The sequence below is a fragment of the Convolutriloba macropyga genome, chromosome 4 (genome assembly GCF_964194025.1).
Source record: "Convolutriloba macropyga chromosome 4, txConMacr16.3, whole genome shotgun sequence".
NCBI lineage: Eukaryota > Metazoa > Xenacoelomorpha > Acoela > Convolutidae > Convolutriloba > Convolutriloba macropyga.
This window is the reverse complement of record NC_134471.1, coordinates 8,757,893-8,780,631: the sequence shown is the minus strand read 5'-3', so window position 1 is coordinate 8,780,631 and position 22,739 is coordinate 8,757,893. Positions and strand designations below refer to the sequence as shown.

Below are 22,739 nucleotides of genomic sequence, written 5' to 3'. Positions count from 1 at the left end.
GCAGGCGTTGACGATGTTGAGGCTGGTCTCTGAGTGCCCTTAGTTTGTGTATTAGCAGCAAAAGTTCTTGAGGCAACTTTGGTCTTTACTACTGAGTTGGTGTTATCCTCAGTTCTTGCCTTCGATGAAGTTTGTTTCATTAAATCATGTGCCTCCGCCTTCTCCTTCAACCAATCGTTGAAGTCAAGGAGTGTTGGCTTAACCCAATGTTTCTTCACAGTGAAGAGTGACCAAGACTCATTCAGATTGGGCGGCAATTTTTGCACAGCCGTGTTGAGAAGTGAGGCGCTCTTAAGGTCTGAGTCATATGAAAGTGATTTAAAGACCCCAACAAGACTTGAAATTGTTGCAGAATAGTTTATGATGTTATCACTATTGTGCATCTTAAGTGGAGGAAAAGAGCTGAGTTTGTCTAAGTGTGCACTGACTACTGCCTGTGGTTGGCCAAATTTACGTTCGAGTGTCTTAAGTGCGTCCTTATACATTACGCCACAGTATGCGAACTCAGCGATGGCGGTTTTAGCTTTTCCAGTTACAAGAATTTTTAAGTATGTTAACTTGACATCATCAGTCAAGGACTGTGCGTCTATGGCGCTTTTAAATTGTCCGAACCATTCGTGCCACTGCAGGGGATCACCGTTGTACTGTGACAACTTCCACTCGGGCAGTGGATCGTTCTTCTTACAAGTAATTGTCTCCGCCAACTGCTTTATCAAATCCGCAGAGTCCAAAGAAGGAGCCGAAGGTGTGGGATGCGGCGGGCCACCCCAACACAACGGGTTCGGAACGGTAGCTCCATACGTTGGCGGAATGATCGGAGTGACAAAGGTGGGGGCGGTACCTGTGGAAGAACTAAATGGATTCGCTTGCATGAAGTCTGATGTTACGTAATTTTGAGCGCCTGCTGCTGCTTGTACATGAGGAGCGGTGCGATGTAGATATATGAGGGTTGATTGACGGGGCCGGTTGTACGGTGTATAAGTTTGCGGATATTCGTACAAGTGGTACTGCATTAGATGGGACTGCTGCTGGAAAACGCCAGACATTTGAATCTGGAGGAGCAGGAGGTGCGTGGGTTATAGGGACAAAACTTTGGGGCTGAAAGCTCTTTTGTGGGGGTGGTGGATGAATTAATTGAGGTACGAAAACGTTTGCGGAGGAAACGAATGGTGCAGGCGGAGAATGGGGTAACAGATTGACATTATTCGCCACGGGGTTAGTGGCTTGTAGTGGGAGTGCTTGTGGCGGCGAAGGATGAAAGCGGAATGCTGGTGGGATTAACGGGAAATGCGGTGGTGCGAGGTTTAGAACGGGGGATGGAGGGGCTGGTACATTTATGTGTGCTTGTTGCGGATTAAGTGCTAGCGGAGCATTTACGAGTGTATTTAAAGGTAGTGGACGCGAAGGGCTGACTAAATTCAACTGGAGTGATGGAGGCGTATATTGAGGCTGTTGCTGCTCTTGCATGATGTTGTTTGCAACATGTGCATCATTGGTTACATTGGTTCTACTACTTGGTTCTTGCGGCCCATGGACAGGGAGGTTGATGTTGGCCTCAACTTGACCATGTGTATTGAAATTGGAGTGTGAGTTCGGAAGTTGAGTTGAGGAAGGTCGTTGGACAATTGCTTGGTTGGATTGGGCGATGGAACCAGAAAAGTGCAAACTCGGTTCGTTTGCGACATCTGCCATGTTCCCGGCCGGTGACGAATTAACCCAATCTTGAACAAGTTTCTTGCTCTTGACTGAACTTCTTTCCGTAAACAACCCACCCATTCTGCCTGTACCAGACCCGTCTGCTGATGATTTTGTCATCAACTCAATTTCCTCAAGGGCTGCAGCAGCTACTTCCTTGCGATGATCCTCCTCAAGCTGCTCAATTTCCAATTCCGCAATTTTGTTTATTTTCAATTTCAAGACGCTGTCTAGCAATGCGAAGCTTTGCCTCATGTTGTTTCTCAAGTTCCTCTTTTTTGAGTCTTGATATTTCTAAGTCTCGTTGACGCTGACTTGATCTTTTTGAGGAAGTCATATGTGAACCTAATCTTGAATGGTGAGAGGTATACAGCTCTGCTGTCTCTTTGTCATGGACCGAATTGATATACCCTCGAGCAACAGCAATTAACTCATCAGTTTTCTTTGTTACAGTCTCTAACCATTGTTCAAGATTCTCACAGGCAGCGTCTGGATCTTCAGTTTTTTGTGCCAGATCAAAGAGATCTTCATTCTTATCAACTACTCTAGTAAAAGCATCCTTGCACTTAACAATCAGACGTTCGATCTTAACTTTCCTGTCTTGCTTATCAACAGCATTGTTATATCACCATAGATGTTATTAAGTTCAGCCTCTAATTTTGCCCTCGCATTATAAAGTTTGTTAAATTTGTCCTGCAATGTTGTCATGATCTTAAGAAAAAACAGGAACCACAAGTTTAATTTGGTACTAATATAAAGTACATAGACATGCAACAGCACAACACAAATGGGTTATAGGGAACCCTAGTGTGACGGTTGCCTAGCAAACCGCCAAAGAGCAAAGTTGTTCGTCGAGTACAATAGTACCCGGCGAAAGAAAGAAAGAACGGTGCGCAGAAAGCGCGAAACGGGACAGAACGGGAGACGGAACGGACGGGAAGAGACGCCGAACGAGTAACGCACGACGCAACGGGAAACCGGACGGACAAACGGGAGCGTCGGGCGAAAAGCGTTCGACGAAGCGGGAAAATGACACGGGCGGGGCGGAAACGTCGGGCGGATGGCGCGCGACGAAACGGGAAAACGGCACGGGCGGGGCGGAAACGTCGGGCGGACGGCGCGCGACGAAACGGGAAAACGGTACGGACGGGGCGGAAACGTCGGGCGGATGGCGCGCGACGAAACGGGAAAACGGTACGGAGAAGGGAAAGTCGAGCGGGTGGCGCGCGACGGGACGGGAAGCCGGGATAGCACGGGAGGGAGACGGTAAACCACAAGCGAGGAGGCGGGAAGATCAATGCTAGCAGACCACAGCAACAAACTCAACCAAACAAGCTAGCCGTAACTCCAGAATAAAGTTAAGTCACACCCTAGAAAGAAGGAGAGGAGCTACTGCCAGGTAAACTAGCATAAACATTATGGGGCTTTATCAACGGCATCAAAACATCAAACATGGAACAATTTACGGCAACGATGTAGTATAACCAAAAGTCGAAAAGGTCAGAAAACTTACTAGCCGTAACTCCAGAACAAACTTATGTCACACCCTAGCAAGGAACGAGACTAAACAACAAACCAGCATACTAGCAGAAAGAAATTTTACTACAGCAAAACTCAACATACTACATCATACAACAAATAAACGGTGGATAGAAAGAAACAAAATGACACGGAAACAAAAGGATGGAAGCGGAAATTGAAACCAGATAACCTGCGGAAAACGGACGGTAGTGAAAAACTCGAAGAATGGGGAGAGCGAAACGTTTAGTAAAGCGCTATCGGAGAGAACCAACCACAAACTAACCCGTAACTTGTGAGTTAACTAAGTCACACCGCCAGTCAGCGGGTAGACTCCCACAACAGCGCAAGACTAAGTGACATTCAGGTTATCAAAGGCTTGTGTGAGTTCCGCCTCCTCGAACGCATGACGGGTGCGAAGCGTTTTACGACGGCGCTTTGAAAGTTTCTTCGGTCGGGAGCGTGTTATCAAGGACCGGAGGTTGTTCTTATGTGCTAACACTATAGTGAGTGTTTTCAGCTCAAGCGCAGGTCTTTGATGTAATGCTCTGTACTCTTTAAGTAAACTAGGGTCTTTCTGTTTACGTCTAGACACAATGTCTTTCACTATATGGATGGTAACTAGAGTACTACGCGTGAGCTGATCGTAGATATCAGGAGTTCCCTCTCTGGGGCAAAACACTATAGCTTCTATGCGCTCCTGATACTTTTCAAGCACTTCAATTAGCTGCGAAGGTGTTAGAGGCTTATTGTTGTTACTGCGATGACGGGACAATGAATTGTTCACCACATCATGCCATATAACTAGACTCTTTTTATCACGGAAGAAGTGACTCAATTGAAATTGCGCGGTTTTTCGGACTTTCAAAGCGTTAGGATTAAAACTCAGACCCGGTAATGCGTAAATTCCTTTTTTTATAATGGTCTTGTAACGCTTGAGGCAAGGATTTTATGGCGTGATGCAGTGAACTTGCAGCTAATATAAAAACCATATAATAATTTTTACAACATAATTGACTTGAGCTTTGCTGAAACTCTGAACCTTGATGTTAAAAGCACGATTTTCACGAGTTACCAAGAATAATCGCTTATTTGTAAAAAAAAACCTGAGTTTTTTTTTTCAAATTTGAAAAACTTGACCAAATTGTTCTTCTTTTTCTTTCAAATTGACAACTTTATGCAATTATTGCATCCCGGATTAACAACCTTTTCTATAAATCTCTAAGGAATTTTTTCACAATTGGTCAAATTTTTTCAAACTTCTTTTGCTTCGCTTTTATGCCAAGAACTGTAAAAAACACCGCAATTTGATTATTTTGGATTTTGACAAAAAATTTGTCAAAATTATTGTTTTTCAAAAAAAGTGTAAGGGGAAGGTTATCGGTGACCGAGGAGTTTCGAAAAAATTTGTTATATAGGATAGAAAAAGGGATTTGGGGCCTAGATTTGCCGGATACAAATATGGAGCATCAACACGTGAAGTAATAAAGTTTTAGTTTGGATAGTTCTTACAGTTTTCTGTAACTTCTTTTTGTGGAGGTTGACTGCTTGGTTGACACCCGTGCGCATCAGCTGCAAAAGACTGTGAAGTAGGTCCGTGAGCAGATGATCTGGATCTCTGTTTGAGTCGGGACAGTCCGTAGAACAGAGTATGGATACACTTCAAATTGCCATCTAGGGTATCTTGTGGTTGTACCCCATGCACGTTGACTCCTTTGGAAGCTGAATAGGGGAGACAGGCAGCGTTGTTTTCCAACGCTTCTCCGTCGTGTGCTGTGCTGGTTGTTACTCCACGGATAGTCTCTCCAGAGACACTCTGAATGACTTCAGCTAGAAGGAGTCCACTTCTGACATCTCTCTGCCGATCTACAAAAGTGTGTCCATTGCCTGCCTTGGATAGATAGTGTCTGGCCCAGTCTGTGTAGATCTTTTCTATCTTCGAGTTCGGTTCCAGAATTTGTCTGTGGCAGACGTCCGCACTAGTAGTGTCTCTGTTAGAAAGCTAACTAACAACGCGGCACCAGAAATAAAGGTGACGGAAACACTCTTTCGATAAAGATTCAATTCTCGAGTAAACCACGATAAAGACAGCAGTATGTAAGTGACTGTGTTGAACAACGTATTAAGGCAAAAGCACATCTGAATGGCCCGGCAAATCTAGCTGTATTTGTTAGCAGGTATTTTGTCTGACCTCAGATTGGTCACCGATACGTTTTCGAAACATAAAAATATTAAGCCTAAAAAGAGCGCAATCGATTTAGTATATTAGTAGGCTTAGCGAAAATTATGTTAAACGGACTTTTTCTGTGCATATTAGATGTTAAATGGTTAAGAAATTACGTAATAAACTTTCTCGCTGGATAGCGCATAGATTCGTCGCTTAGTTTTCTCGCTGCTCTTTTATTTACTCAGTAACATCATCCGGCCCGGGAGAAAATGTTGGGAGGATTGGTACAAGCTTAACGAGTGGGCGGACGAGCGATCCGGATGACAAGCGTAAGACGGCGGAGCGGGCGACGCTGTCGGCGCCGTACCGAAGTTCCTCAATCCGAGCAGTTGGATAGTAACCCCTAGGGTTGCTTTCTTCAACGATCCAAACTAAATCACCGACCTTGAGGTGCTGCTCGGCAGGCGTCTGCCACTTAGATCTATGGTTCAACGCAGGTACATACTCCTTGAGCCAACGTGCCCAAATTGCATTGGCGTATGACTGTGCACGGGCGTATCGCTTACGATGATCGAACTCGTCGACGCCAACGATAGACGGAATTCTGGTTGCTTGGTTACCGAGTAGAAAATAGCGCATAGATTTGTCCCTTAGTCTTCTCGCTGCTCTTTTATTTACTCAGTAACAAAGAATCTATCACAACCGAACAAAATATCACAACAGAACATGTTATGCTGTATAATAAGTGAGCGCTCAAATCTGTTTGGTCAATAAGCAACTTGAATAATTTAATTTTCGATCTATTGTCCCAATTTTCGCTTTCGATCTGTTGTCTTTCGGTCTATTGTCCTAGCACCGATTTTCAGTACTGATTTACTCTGGTACTAGGGTACGGGCAGTATAAATTTCTACGTCGGAAGAATTGCGCGGTCTACGTCAATCGCTGACTTACCTCCACATGTTTCCCGACATGTTTGAATGGCTGTTTGGGCACATGATGTAACAACTGCTTTAGCTCCGCAGGACAACACATGCAAATGACGACCAGCAACTTCATCCTATAGGAAAAGGAAATAAAGATAACGGCCTAACGTCGGACGATTTGCTCTCAAGTGGTGCATTAGGGGTGCAGGTCCTAATTAGGGGGTAAGCGAAGTGGGGTGGGTGGGTGAAGTGTCTTCAACGCCATAGCAAAAATTGTCCCTCACAGTATGATTTTTGAGTTCTCAGCGCCTTTATTATTTGTACACTTAGCAACTAGTAAAGCTCTAAGAGAGCCGCTCAGCAACTCAATTCCCTTCAACAAGCAACGGTTTTCCCGTTTTTGAGGTAGAAAAGTCAAATGGTCAGACCAAAAAACGCTGACAAAAAGCACGCAAAATTGCATAAAAAGAGCAGCCCGACTAATATAATAGCTGCGAACTTCGTTTGAGAGCAACTAAATATTGTAAGTTTGAAATAATGTGTTGGTTGTCAAAGATTTAGCGTTCTGTTTTAGTCAAAGTCTGACATATATTTCCTAAACTAGACTGTAATTAAACAGCTGTCGAAGGAAAGTAGCATCAATAACAAAAATTTGCTTTTCAATGATCGCATATTATTCTTGCGTGATTCACTTATCGGTACAGTAAACAATTGAAAAAAAGGTCACATTAAATTTTTTCAACTTGCAGGCATGCACCGTTGAAGAATCAAACAGACTTAATTTGGGTTCATTTCTCAAAAACTGTTAATTTGGGTTCAATTCTCCTAACCTTTTCCTTCAGTTCGCCTTTCACATTGGCTTTCAAGTTCTCGTGGAAATGTTCAAACAACACTCGCGAGAATCTCTCATACACAAAGAATTTGGCAAAATTCGGCAGCAAGCGCATCAGCTGTGTCGGGTACTCAATGATAGGGGTCTCCGTTTTGTCATTCTGTTCCGAAAAGAACTGACGACGTTGACTTGAGAATCGGAGAGCGATCACTAGAGCACAGCGCATGTTAGCCACTGAGATTCCAACAATAGCAACTCTCCCCATCAATAATGCTCCAAGGCTGGCCGATAAACGTTTTTCCGCGTCTCTAAAGCACAAAAAGGATCTTTTAATATTCTATGCACCGTACTGTCTGTTGCCACAAAATTTGACTTTGAATGGCGCCAAAGATGAAAACAATCTAGTAAAGTTGGACGAATTACTCCCAAACGACTGGGAAGGGGATTTGGCTGTACCGCTAGCTACCTTAAGCTAAACAACAAGCAAAGCTCTAAGAGCAGTGAAGTGACATATTGCCCTCGGTTTTGACCGGTTTAAACAAGTTCGAAATTTGGTCGTACGAAAAACAGCATTAAAAAAGACTATCCGGAATAATTACCATAAACTATTAGGAACTATAAAGACTCTGCTCCATGGTTGGACGCTTCTTCGCAGCGGAACGGACGCTCGAGAAACCGAGCCCAAGATCCAACCAACCCCGAAAGCATCCCAAGATGCCCTTCTTCGAGGATCCGGGTTTTTGACGCCGAGGCAGGACAACCCAGCCCCTCTGCCTCACAGACCCATGGCTGGACTGACAATACGAGTGCTTCTCGTCAGAGGAGGAATTGAGCAAAATCTCTTTTTAACCAACCAAGCATTTTAGGAAAACAGAGAAGATTTTCAAAATCCTCCTGTTCAATGCAAATGTCTTGAACAATAAACTGGAGCCGAAACGATTATATTTTGTCTTGGAACTTTTGTTTTTTACCTTACCAGATTTCATCAAAATATTTGATAAAAATTTACACTCCTTACACAACAAGAAATATTTGAGAATTGCCTTCATTGCAACAAGCTAAATTATAAACAATTAAGATATCATTAAGAAAAGATACAAAAAAGCAGCACATAATTGACACTAGCTCTTAAATCTTGCACCGCAAAATTTTGTATTATTAAAAAACATATCTGGTAACGTTGACAAATTGGCCACAATTCTTAGAACGTACAAATACTGATAGGGTACAAAACTGACCGGGGTTGAAAATTGTCAGGAAAATATTATGATCTTTGAAACGTAGAATTCCGCTACCAAAAACACAAATTGTGAACTCGTAAGGCACATAATTTTCGTAGAAGCTGAACGAAAATTATTCAGAAAAACGAAATTCTAACTATTGCAAAATGCAAATTAACCAAGAAAATGACAAAAGAAACAGGCTAGTACTCGAAGTCAAAAAATCGATTATTATTAAAACCAAGCCCAAAGAATACTCTCAGAAAACATATTCCAGTCAAAACTCAAAGTAAATTAAAAAAAATTCTCAGATCTGCATTACATTGATTGCACTGAACTGAAAACCAATAATGAAAATCTAAAGAAAGCAGAAAGCTAATAAAACTAAACGTCTTAGGAGAATGATACATGCTAGACAGTAGAGAATGCGTACACAGTATAAAAACGTAGAAAACAAGACTACGCAATTTTTGAAAGTTAAAAATCAAACAAAAAAAACTTAAGTAGAGAAACAAACAAACCATCTAACTTTCGACAAATTTCTTCAATTTATTTCGGGGACTGTAGCCTAGACAAGTTTTTCTTAATGGGTGCAAACCCGACTATGGAAGGAAAGGAACTCCCGAGTAATCGAGAAAGCGATAACTCACAGAATTAAACAAAAGAGGTCAATTTGAGAGTGAGGAAGTCACTTTGAGAGTGAAGTAAGTCACGTGTGAACAAGCACTTCATCACGCGAATTAACAAAAAATTCTCTCCACTTATAATGAAACGTGACCTCACACACGCAATTAGCGTCGAAATAGCGTGAAAGAATGAACAAAAATCTGATTTTAAGAAATTGCGACGTCACATGGCCGTGACAAAAATTTTGACGAATAAAAAACGTAGCAGGACAGGTCCCGACACAATCAATAGAATTTTCATTGACTAAACAACAACAATTTGACCCAGAATGGACTATGAATGGATTGGGAAAACCATTTAGAAAAAAAATCAGATAAAAAAAATCGAAATTATATAGTAAAAATTAATGTCACAATGCCGCATGTGAACAAAAACCACTAGCCGGTAAGCAAATTTTTGTTCACTTTTTCTTACTCCGCTTTAAAATTAGAACGAGAAAATTTCACGCCGCAAAACCACTCGCTTTTTCGCTCTACTTCCTGTTTCGGCGTGACCAAATTCATCGCTTCAATTTTCCTTCAACAATCATGAAAATGCGTGAACTGGTCTTAAAAAAACACCTCCCCAATACAATTCGATTTCTTTGAATTGTAAAAAAAACCAAAAGAAGACCAATAATAGCCTCATCTATCGCTTTGCGGCTATTAAAAAAAGACACACGAGTTTAGAATAATTGCTTCAAAATTCATTAGAGAGCAATTAAAACGACTTCATTATTTAGCATTCGAGGGATGGGAAAATTACGCACCCATATCGCTCAGAAACATATCTAGCTCAGAAAAAATTTCATTCACACGGCAATCTTACTCAGTTTCTCGTTTAGCTCAAAAGGCCGGTTGAACAAAAGGAAATTCAGTTTAAAAATATGAAGAACACCAATACTCCTCTTAGAGTCGTAAAAAGTGCTTTCAAATATTTTCAGGTACTAGAGGCTTCTAATTTCAGCTGGAATTATCATTGCCAACTCACAATTATACTTTGGCAAGTGTATTAAAAAGCCGCCAATTGAGTTAATACTACTGAAAAATTTCAAAGCGGTCATGAATACGATTCAAAATTGCAAGCACAAGAAAAAATTACAAAAAAATTTCGCAGCAATTGTGTCACATTTTTTGTGCTTATGGCCAGATATAGCGAACCTTTTAAAACAAATTCTAAAACGTACCGGACTAATGTTGATCGAATTTCTGTCAAACGACAGGCGCAGTCTCGATTCTTTTTACCAACTGTTTCAATGGTGGTGAGGAGTGCGGTGAGAAGTGAAGGTTAGGGGTGGTGGTGGGGGTCAAACATCAGGAAACACCCTTCAAACCATGAATCTATTCCTCGACAATTTGATCACATACTTAAGACTAGCAAAGAGTAAGGTTCCAAGAGAACTGCTCTTGGATATTCCAATCACTCTAAAGTGATTGGATCTTTAGCACTGAAAGCTGTAAAAGAAGAATACAAACTCTGAATACCGAGTACCCAATTAAGCATCTAGCAGAAAACATTTCTCTTACAGAACTCGCGGGCGTTGGTCGTTTGTTGTGAGCTTATTTGAAAATTGAACCAATTAAAACCTCCAGCACCCATATAGTTGCTCAGCATTTAAAGGAATTTGAAATATGCTCCAAGATAGAAAGGAACAAATTATGTGGTAGTTTATCGGATAAACTCGCATATTGGTTGGAAATATTTTTTTCAAATCATTAAACTGTTTCAAGGTGAAAAACTAATTTTGCTTTTATGTTGTCCTCTGTGCTTCAGCTCAGCTATCTATTCAACGCTATTAAGCAGGCTAGAAAACGTCCTCATCATCTGAAGCCTCAAAACTAGATTCAAATTTTTAATTTCTGCAATATAAAAGCCAACAAACATTCGTATTAAAACACACGTGCACATTTTAAAATGCCGAAAGTCTGCAGTGCCAGAAGTTAAACTGCCAGAAGTTGCTACTTAGCCAGAAGTTGAATTCCGTTGACTTTCGTCATTTTAAAACGTGTGCGTTTCGTGTTTTAAGCATGGTTAAGTGACTCTGCAGAAGTTCTCGATAAACGCCAGAAGTTCTCAAAGATTTCAAGCAGAGTCACTGAACCACTACTGCAATATTGTAAAAGTTTGTAGTTTCGATCAACTAATGACTACTGTAATCACTGAGGTTTAAGAAGCCTAAAAGCATGATTGAGTTTTTTCTTAAATCTGCTCTTTTAATGTCCATCCAGGTTAATTTGAATATATTAGACTCTCTACACCAGTGTCCCTGCTTTGCAGGGTTAAATGAGTCGGGTCTTCGACCATCGTGTCCTTGTGGAGTTCTGAAGTGGCAAGATCTCAAGTAGAAAGGACCTCTAGTGAGATCCAGCACTTTTCCCCTCTTCAGTATATTATGACCATTTGTGTAGCTCTTCAGAAGGGACGCTGTTCTGCTTCATTTTTATGATTAACATCAACAAAAAAATGACGTACATTCCTCCGTAAGAAAAGCGATATGACAGCTATAAAACTTATCATGGCTAGATAAGTTAACTCCATAAAAAGCATAAAATTTGTGTTGCAGCAATTTGTGTTGAAAAACTTGTCACAGTAATAGCATTTCTCTAAAAAAGTATCACAGCTTCACCATCAACGATCTAGAATGATCAAGATATAATCTCGCGTTTGAAAATTAAATACATTTTTTTTTAAATTTATCAGGAAATGGAAAGGAAAAATTACAGCGACAAAAAATTAGGACCATTCTTCAAAGGAAACTATAACGAATCAGTTTAAACTAAAACGTCCGAAATAACATTCTTTAGCATAAAAAGCGAAAACCCGATTTGTTTTGAGGCATCACAACAACTTCCGAAAACAGACATCTTGCTTACTATTTGTATAATGGGATGCTCAAAACTGCACACTGAAAGCCGTTGTTGACGTTTAAACGAGCAAAAAATGAAACAACTATTTTAAAGCACAAATTCCCTGTTTTAAAAACAAAGCCGGCAGATTGTCAGAATAGCTGCGAAATGGAGTTGCGTGCCATATAAAATAGATAGAAACAGAAATATAAGTTGAAAAAGTTATCGACAACGCTGAAAAAATTATGATAAAACAATCAGTGTTAAATTAATGACGCTCGTTGAAATTCAAATTACAGCGAATTTGAACTTTTACACCGGGAAAACATTCCTAATAGGACCTTAAACTAATTCAAACTTAACTTAACTTTAAAAGTGCATAAGTCATTTTATTGAGTGAGCTAAGTCAAGTAGGATCAAAATCTAAACACACCCGGCAGATTGCCGGAAAATAGCCGCCGTTGATTCCCATAGCTCTATTGGGATTGAAAGAAAAGAAAATATCAACAAAAATTGATTTTTGTACAAAAACATTTTGAAGTGCGATTTATTTTGATGTCATTTCGTAATTGAACATACTCCCGTCTCTCAGTGAGAGGCTACAGGGTCCAGTATCAATACCAATAAGCATTATAGATAGTAACTAAATCTTATGAGTTCAAGTACCGGGCATCCAAAAATGGGCTTTATGGGTTTATCCCGTTTCTATTTCTGACTTTGATTTTTTTATACTGACTCTCTTCATTTTGAATTGCTTTACTGAGCAGCTGCTGTTTAAAAGGACTTTGAGCAGAAGGACAGAAGAGTGAAACTAGCCTAGAGAAGTCAAAAAGATTTCACGCAAAATTTCGAAAAAGCGGCAAAATGGGTAAAGCGAAAAAAAAGTTGGACGAAGTAAAAAAACATAGCAGGACAAGTCCTGACGTACAATTCAAAGAATTTTCATTGACTAAACAAAAAACTAGACCTAGAACGGACTATGAATGGATTGGGAAAACCATTTAGAAAAAAAACGCAATCCAAAAAATCGAAAAACAGTAAAAATCAAAGTGAAATTGCCGCATGTGAACAAAAAACCACTAGCGAGAAAGCGAATTTTTGTTCAAACACCGTTTTCTCACTCTACTTTAAATTAAGAGCGAAAAAATTTCACGCCGCAAAACCACTCGCTTTTTCGCTCCACTTCCTGTTTCGGCGTGACCAAAATCACTACTCCAATTTGACTTCAAAAATTTTGAAAATGTGTGAACAGATCTTAAAAAAAAAAGACAGCGCCCCAATACAATTCAAATTCTTTGAATTGTAAAAAACATAGGAGGACAAGTCCTGACGTACAATTCAAAGAATTTTCATAGACTAAACAAAAAACTAGAACTAGAACGTACTATGAGTGAATTGGAAAAACCATTTCTAAAATAAATCAGATAAAAAATAAAAAAAAAGAGAAAATCAATGTCAAATTACCGCATGTGAACTAAAAACCAATAGCGAGAAATGGACATTTAGTTCCAACAAAAAAAACTAGGCCCAGAATGAACTATGAATGGATTGGAAAAACCATTTAGAAAAAAACTGCGATTCAAAAAATTGAAAAAAACAGTGAAGATCAAAGTAAAAACGCCGCATATGAACAAAAAAAACCACTAGCGAGAAAGCGAATTTTTGTTCAAACACCGTTTTCTCACTCTACTTCAAAATTAGAGAAAAAATTCACACAGCAAAACCACTCGCTTTTTCTCTCCATTTCCTGTTTCGGCGTGACCAAAATCACTACTCCAATTTGACTTCTGAACAGATCTTTACTACTGAATAGATCTTTAAAAAAAGACAGCGCCCCAATACAATTCAAATTCTTTGAATTGTAAAAAGGAGAGCGCCTAAATAATAGCCGTTTGAGAGGCTGAGGACAGCTATTAAAAAGGTACAAAACATGAGTTGTATTTGTTGGAGTATATTTAAAAAAATACTTGCTCAACAAAGCAGAAAGTTAACAGATCTTGTATCCTCCTTTTTGCAATTAAAACTTAAAATGTCAAGCAAGAATTTGTCTGGCTTGCTCAACAAAGCAGAAAGTTAACAGATCTTGTATCCTCCTTTTTGCAATTAAAACTTAAAATGTCAAGCAAGAATTTGTCTGGAAATCAGCCTGCATCAATGATTTGTCAAAAAAATTCCATCCTTAAATACCACCAGTATTATTTGCTCAATTTTCGTATACTGAACTGGCTGGTGAAGCAGGTGCATCTCGCCTAATGTTGTATAAATTGTTTATACTCTTCCAGATTGATCAAAAGCTTCTGCATTCAATAAGATAACTCAACAAAAGGAATGAAATCTGAGAAAAACAATAGAAGAAAGCAATCAAATAAGTTTTGTAAGAGGAAAATAATGCCATCAAGACTTGCTCTAACCATGTATGATCATTTTTGGATTGGCATTTTTTGAGAAAAGTTAACGTTTACTGTTTCGGATCTCTACAGAGTTAAATTACTGTCTGCAAGCCATTTTTCAGTTTCGCAAATTTTCATGTAATTATTATTTTTAATTTTTGATAGATGTTGACCAAACAGCAGAATCATTTGAATAGAAGGTTACTTCTGATATTCAAATGTGCACCACTCTCTTTCGACACTTGATAAGCAAACACCCTCTACTGCCTTAACTAATAAAATGCTATCACTACTATAAGAATAATTTTTAATAGAGCTTTTCGATGTCTAGATATTACGAAAGAGCAGCAAATTTGCCAGAACTCACAAAAATCACCTTGCTCTAAAAACAGCTCCAGACTACTGAGGTACAAAATAGGATTAAGGGATGCTTCACAAGAACATTAAAGTTCCCACAGAAGACAAACTCGCAACTTCAATGTAGCCCCAAAAACACATATTAGGATACAGAAAGAGCGTGAATCACACCAAAAACCGACGTCAAGGACATAAGAGTCCACTCAAGCTATACAATTCCTGTGAAAATGTCGAAACATTCACCTCATTGGGCGCTTTAGTAAAATACGGTAAAGATATGCGCCAACGAACACGCATATGCGCGGGAACGAACGCTAAGAAAAACTTGAACAGAAGAAAGCAATCAAGACAAGTTTTTTAAGGGCAAACAAATGCCTTCAAGGCATATCTTAACCAAGCATGAAACTATTCAATAGAATGAAGCAGAGTTGAAAACAATTTCTCAAATCTATTAAGTTTCAAGTACAGTGATGAGAAATTATTTCTGAATAACATTGTTGATCGTTAGGTTTGTATACATCAGGCCTGATAAGAAATTTATATGAAGCAAAAAGAAAGACACCCGGTACTGGTTGGAGGCTTAAAAAGTTGGACACTAAAAAAGTGATGAGAGAGGGCAGAATTTTGTAATCCTCTAAAATTTGAAGAAACAACCAAGTGGTATCTTTACTCCAATTCAGGAAGAAGGCAAAGATAACTATCAATCCTGATATTTGGGAATTTAATTAAAACAGATATGAGTACCCTCAATAACCCATTGCCACTAGGATTGGATAAATTTTGAGCCCTGAATTTTTTTCTAGAACGTTCTTTCAAAGACTGGGAATAAACCTTTTTACCTGAGCTATGCGCATTTTTGCTATTCCAATTCTGGTGCTCATTTCTGTGTCTGATAGTCAATTTCCTGCAGTTTCAATTAAAATTTGACCCAATTAAAATTTTGTCCCAATTATCGAATTCAAAAAAGTAAAATACCTCCAAAAAAAACCAATATTTCATCCAAACGTGCAGCTTTGTTAAAAAAAAACAAATGCTGAAAAATACGCAAAAAAGAGGAACGAAAGAAACAAAATTGATTAAACAGTTGCCTGTGATCGTATGTTAGACATGATAACTGGTCATACAATTTCTTCATCTCAACCAAAACACCTTTTTCGTCGAAAAAACAAATAATAATAGCTTTCTGGAGCCCATCACGCCGTTCATCACACAGAGCCTTCCATAGATAAACTTGAACAGATCGCACCATTTTCCCGCTGCTCGAATTCTGACCGACACTTCAAATACTTTGCAATTGCAGGGAAGGATCATGTTCAGCATAGCGAATTAAAAACGGGAATTTTAGTAGTTATACTAGGCGATGAGAAATTTACTTGAAAATTTGTAGCTTTCTGATAGTACCAGTTGAAAAAAAAAACAGTCAAAAAGACAGACCAAAAAAACTCGTCTTTTCATTGAAGGCTGATCTGTTATATTTTGATTAAAAATCTGTATAAGTTATTGCTGCCTCTATTGGCTGATCTCAAATAACCTTCATTTAGAGTGACACACACCCATTTGACCTTATCTCTTTGAATTAAAGTAAATAAAAGTCAATTTCAAAGTGAGGAAGTCAAGCAGCTCAATTGAACAATCCCAGCCAACAAGACAAAATCTCAAAAGTTGAGAAACTAAAAGAATCAAACAAACTAACCAAAAAAAACGATAATTGCTAAAACCCTTGAAGCTTTTAACTTGAAGGCCATATATGACTCATTTCAAAATACTCATTAACTCACGTAAAAACCATGAAAGAGATGAATCTGCCACTTAAAGTTGATAAACTGGACAAATATGACAAATGCATCAAGAAACTGAGGAGAACATTTAAAGAAAATTTCCAAATATAGGGCTATAAAAAGGCTATAAAAATATAGGGCTATCCAAACATTTTTTGACTATGGAGTTCTGTTTTGTAAACCGTCTACAGTTTCGTTAAAAAGTTTCGTTGGCCAGAAAAGATAGTTAAACTCAGAGAAGGACAAAAAAATCGAAAAATTTGAAAACAATCGAAAATTTTAAATTGCAAGCTTTATTTAAAAAATTCCCTACAATTGCAAAATTAAAAAATTGGAAACTATTTTATTGCCCCTAGAAAATATGTAGTAACATACTAGCAAACCCTATAGGAGGCTCCCTGGCCACTGAATAAAAATTTCATAAATTTAAAGAAAAAAATTGCAACTTTATCAATACATTGGTAAAAGATATTGAAATGTTGAATACCATTCCATGGCCGAAAAATATTTTCAGTAAACTGTTAGCAAACCGTAGATGAGGCTTCTGGCCCCCTGGGGCTGGAAAACTTGAATAATGACAATAAATGTCAGAAAATTTGAATAAAAAAACCAAGTTTGATTAAAAAAGTATGGTAAAATTCATGAAGTTAAAATGTTTAAAACCACTTCATTACCACTAGAAACTATGCAATAACCTATTATTAAGCCCCAGAGGAGCTTTTTTGATATCAAAGTCTGAAACAACTCAAAAAATGGCAAAAATTTTCAAACAATTTGAAAGAATTATTATTAATTACCGTGTTTATGTTTGGAGTAGCAATAGATACAGCGCTTAAAGTGGCCGTAAAAAGCAATTACGTCTTGCAAAGGACCTTTATCAACTTTATTTAACCTCAATTTCAGACTGGTTTAACAAAAAATCCAAAAAATGACGAAAAAGTGCTAAAAATTTCATTATTTTAGGCTCAAAAAGTCCCATAAATGACCTTTTAACCTTGAATTACGGCCTTCCCAGTAGCTTCACCACTCTGAGTACTTGAGGGACTACTAAACGCGGGCCTCTAATGAAACTTGATGCCCGCTGAGCTTTACCTGTTTATCCCGTTTTGAAAGCTCAAAGTCATGAAAACAAGTGTGAAAACATCTTACAAAAATAAAAAAAGACAAGAGCACCAATACAATCCAATTCTTGGATTGTAAAAAACCAAGAGAAGGCCAATAATAGCCCCAGCGATCGCTGTGCGGCTATTAAACATTGAGGAAAGAAACAAACCGCTAAGAGTTAATGGTCGAGCAGCAGGAGCATTATTGTTGCAAAATTTGAGTGATGTTATCATCAACTATTTTTTATACTTTTCAAATTTAGTGTATTATTTATCAATTTTTGGGTGTAACATTACGTGCAAACAAACATAACTGATGTTCCACGTTTTAATAAAACTCACCTGAATTGAGACACGAATGTGCCATCTTCCTTGACGTCTGAGAATCTATTCATCAGGTTCTCCTTCGGAATAGAGACATTGCGCATGGCCAGAAATCCATTGTCTACACCATGAAGGCCCAATTTGCTGCCCAGATCACCAACAAAGATACCTGAAAAACTTTATTCCACACTCTCTATCTTTTGGTTGTCTAGCAGCAACTTCCGATATTTTTAAAATAAATCAAAACTATATCGCGAGGGCCACAAAATTGTGTCCTTCTTTCTCTACGATGCGTAAACAAAAAGTAAAAACTTGGCGAAACAAAAAAGTCCAGCCTCACAAATATAATCCCCCATTTTGAAGATATGTTGGAATAACTAATTTGAAGATCACAATTTCGGAGATTTCAGATGGAAATTTTCTGCGGCAAAGGACCTCATTGGGAGTTTCTGTTGAACATCGTAAAATATCAAAATGTTTTCTCTCAAAAATTGTATTATTAGCCGCAAAGAAGTAATTTTAGAAATCGCTTCAGACGTATTTGACGCAAGCATATTGCTAGTCCTCGACGTTTAAAAAAATTTTGCAAATTGTTTTTTTTCAACAATTTACATATGATTTTTGCTGTGTTTGCAATAGCCCATTAAAATAGCCCATTTCATAGCACATCGATATAGGATGTTAATTTTCAAACCATTACACAAAGAACTTTCAAAATCGTCTGTAAAGTTGAAATTTGTTCCAATTTTCTGAAATGTTTTGCTTCTTTTGTCCTTCTTTCTATCAATACGATAGTCAACAAGGTTTCCTCTGTCTGTATTTGCAGCTTGTCTTCTTTTACAGACGGAACTCTCATTTAAACTACAAGTCCAGGTTGTGTCTTCGTCGCATTTCCGGAGAAAAAGCTGCTGAATATGCGCTGTCTTTTTTTCACAATTTTACGCCCTTTTGTTTGTCAATGCCGGTGTTGGACCTATTTTGGCTTTAAATCACAAAAATCCAAAAAACCAAAAAGCTGAAATTGGGAAAAACGAGTCAATTTTGCCGTTTAAACGCATCACTAGGCTTTCATAAAAGCTAAAAGAAAATTTTCTAAAAAAAAAAAACTAACCACAGTCAAAAATGAGCCGAATCGACCTAAAACGAGTAGCTGTATGTCTCATTCTGTCGATAAAAACTTTTGAAGCCAAAAAATCAGTCAATGCAGCGCATGAAAAAACCTCGTAACTCAGCGAAAATTAGTTCACACGGTAATTTTACTCACTTTCACTTCTAGGCCACAAAAAATAAAACCTCAAGAAAACCAGTACTCCTTTTCAAGTCGCAAAATACCAAGATAATGCCAATAATAACCCCAGCTATTATTTGGCGGCTATTCATGAACAATCGCACTATTTCTTGCGGTTAAAAGTAATTTACCTGGCAAAGGAAGCAGAGTTCGAGTACTTCTGACTGGAACAAGAAACATGTGAACGCCATGATTCACACCCTAAAACATAAAACTGTAATGGATACCGTAATTTAGTCTCCTGAATTTTACAAACATGATTGTCACAGCCAGAAAACTGCAGTCTCGAAAAAACTGAACAAAAATGACAGAAGAGAAATTTCTATTTTATATTTACTAAATGCTTAGATGTTACAGTTTCAAACATGTGGGCAAAAACACACATCAACTGAACCCAATTTTAATTATTCCTAATAAAGTTAAACAAAAAAGAAGGATAAAAATAGAAAGGTAAGAAAGCCAGTAAAAAATGAACTTCACAATTCAAAACCAAATACTCAAATTTTTGTAAGAAATTTTTCTCTGGCTTGCAATGATCCACCACTGTATTTGATGACGAACTTAACATATGTAAAAAGAATTCAGCGTTGACATCATTGAAGCAAGAGAACAAATTTAAAACAAACACAACTGAGAAACCGTATTAAAATGAAAAACATAGCTGGCAGATTGTCAGAAAATAGCCGCAATAGCTGCGTAGACCTGCAAGACTAAAAAAAACAGTAAAAAAGACAGACCAAGAAATTCGTCTTTTCATTCAAGGCTGATATGTTATAATTTGATTTAAAATCTGTATAAGTTTTTGCTGCCTCTTTTAGCTGCTCTCTAATAGCCTTAATTAAGAGTGGCACACACCCATTTCACCTTAACGCTTTGAATTAAAGTAAATAAAAGTCAACTTCAAAGGAAGTCGTTTTTGCGAGTGAGGTAAGTCAAGTGTGACCAAAAATTTAATCACGCAAATGAACAAAAAACTCGCTCCACTAAGAGCGAAAAATGACGTCATACACGCACTTGAGTTGAAATTGCATGAACGAATGAACAAAAAGCAGATTTGAAGTGGTTGTGACGTCATATGGTCGTAACAAAAATCGCGACGACGAAATAAAAAAAAACATAGCAGCACAAGTCCTGACGAACAATTCAAAGAATTTTCACTGACTAAACAGAAAACTAGACCTAGAAAGGACTATGAAGGATTGGAAAAGCCATTTAGAAAAAATCCAATCCAAAAAATTGAAAAAAGTAAAAATCAAAGTGAAATTGCCGCATGTGAACAAAAAACCGCTAGCGAGAAAGCGATTTTTTGTTCAAACACCGTTTACTCACTCTACTTTAAAATAAGAGCAAAAAAATTTCACGCCACAAAGCCACTCGCTTTTTCGCTCCACTTCCTGTTTCGGCATGGCCAAAATCACTACTCCAATTTGACTTCAAAAATCATGAAAATGTGTGAACAGATCTTAAAAAAAGACAGCGCCCCAATACAATTCAAATTCTTTGAATAGTAGAAAAACCATGAGAAGGCCAATAATAGCCCCAGCTATCACTGTGCGGCTATTAATAACTAAATCATTTAAAAAATGAACCCCAAGAGAAAATGTACTTGAAATTTTAAAACTGGAAAACATTGTATCATTGGAGACATAATACTTTGTAACGTTGAGAAAGCAGCCAAAAATAAAGACAAAACTCGAACTGAAAAGGCAGACCGCGCCAAAAATTGTCCTGATAAAATCGGTCTCGATCATATCAATGACCGCAATTCACCCTGCAACCCCAGAAGACTCAACAGCACTAGGAGAAACAAAACAAGTGACGTCGGTAAAATGCTCTCGAACGACTGCCGAGCAGTTCGCATTAGCGATAGCTAGCTGTGGCTTAGGGAGGCTAGCTTTTTATTGTGGAGGAGAAGGGGTGAGCATGGAGGAGAGGGGAAGAGGAGGGAATGAGCACAAGGGTTGCCGGTGAGCTCAGTTAAGAGGCGCGCGAGCGGGAATACTGGTGGGGCGATGGGGAGAAAGTGGCCAGGAAGTGTGTGGGAGGGGAGGGGTCAACCTCCACTGAAATCACCGTTCACGGTGAAGAACCATACTGCACATCATTAATTTATATCTCTTAAACAGTTTCAGCGAATCGCATACTTAGAGACGTGATGCTCAAAAGAGAACCTCATGTCCCCGGGCTTTACCTGTTTATCCCGACAGAAAACAATGAGGAAATTCTGAATATTAACAGCCAGGAAACATTAGGGCCGCCAATTATCATAGATATTAAAGAGAAAAAAGTTGCCAACCAGATGGAAGAATTTGCAGACAAAATGTAAAAAATAATGAAAACGCATCTTCATAATTTTGCGAATAAAAAGAAAGTAACCAGTAGAGCACATTAATTTCCTTTTTCGAAAATGAAACTCTTAAAAAAACAAAATTTCAAAAAATTGAACACTTTGCAAAAAAGGAAATCGTTAAATAAAAATTATGCGCCGGAAGATAATTAGAGTACAATAGGTCATATTTGAAATCCCTTGCGGTGCAGAAAAAACTTAATCCAAAAAAAACAAATATCAATCGACTGCAAAAACTCACAAGAACTCGGACAAAAAAATTGATAAAGCGAACTGAAAAATTTTTGAAATATGAACCAAAATATAAACACTATAAAATCAACCGCAAACGGTATCATGGAAGTATTTTTTACTTATAATCTAATTACAAGCTAAACAAATGAGCGAAACGGTCGACAAAACGGTTATCAACATAAAAAATTTACAAGGTCGAAAAGTCATTTACTGAACGCAGAGCATGAACAAAAAAAATTCTCTCGCTCAGCAAAACTTTGATCACAGTAGTTTTTCTGACTTTTGCTTACGAAGACTGCTTGAACACCTAGGTGAACAAAAGTCTATTTCAGAGCCAGGAAGTCATTTTGAGCGTTAGGTACGTCATGTATGACCAATCACGCGAACGAACAAAAAAATTCCTCCAATACGATTGCAAAATAACAAAATGACGTCATGCACGCAATTCAGTTGAAATTGCATGGTGACGTCATATGATTGTAAAAAAAAATTGCCTGCAACAAAACGATCAAGAGATGGCCAATAATAGCCTCAGCTATTGCTTTGACGCTACTAAAAATAACTTAATTGAAAATAACAAGAACATAACAATTGAAATAAAATTAGCTAAAAAGTAAATAACCGCATTTTCGATATAAACAAGTACAAATGGAAATAGAAAACATTCTTTCAATTGATCGACAATTAGAAGCCTCACACAAATTTACACAACCAAAAATAAGTACATAAATATCTATTTTTCAAGTAAAGCGAAAAACTAAGGAATTACGAGAACTCGCGGAAAACAACAGCGTTGACAAAAAAACAGTATTTAAATTACGATATAAACTGCCTGGGAGCATTAGGCTGAAATTCAGTTACAAGTAAAATAAAAAAACGTTAAAATAAGTCAAAAATAGATAAACTAGACTTAAACAGCAAAAATAGTTGGAACACATCCAATTTAGCGCAAAACTTTTTTCAATTACCAAAAACTCAAAATTTCATTTACCAACACCCTCCAAAACCCTATCAAAAGACCCAGAAAATTACAATATTAGCATACAAAAA

The 22,739-nt window shown here is 38.0% G+C and overlaps 1 protein-coding gene across 1 annotated transcript in view; it reads right to left on the bottom strand.

Annotated features, from left to right (window-relative positions):
* The window catches only part of LOC142337450 (peroxisomal acyl-coenzyme A oxidase 3-like), a 49,240-nt gene that overhangs the window by 16,727 nt on the left and 9,774 nt on the right, over positions 1-22,739 (bottom strand). The window contains exons 4-7 of the mRNA XM_075386678.1: positions 19,240-19,309; positions 17,839-17,989; positions 7,135-7,444; positions 6,333-6,438 (exon numbers count right to left, since the gene is read on the bottom strand). Coding sequence (XP_075242793.1) covers positions 6,333-6,438; positions 7,135-7,444; positions 17,839-17,989; positions 19,240-19,309 — 637 coding nt within the window. The remainder of the gene's footprint in view (positions 1-6,332; positions 6,439-7,134; positions 7,445-17,838; positions 17,990-19,239; positions 19,310-22,739) is intronic.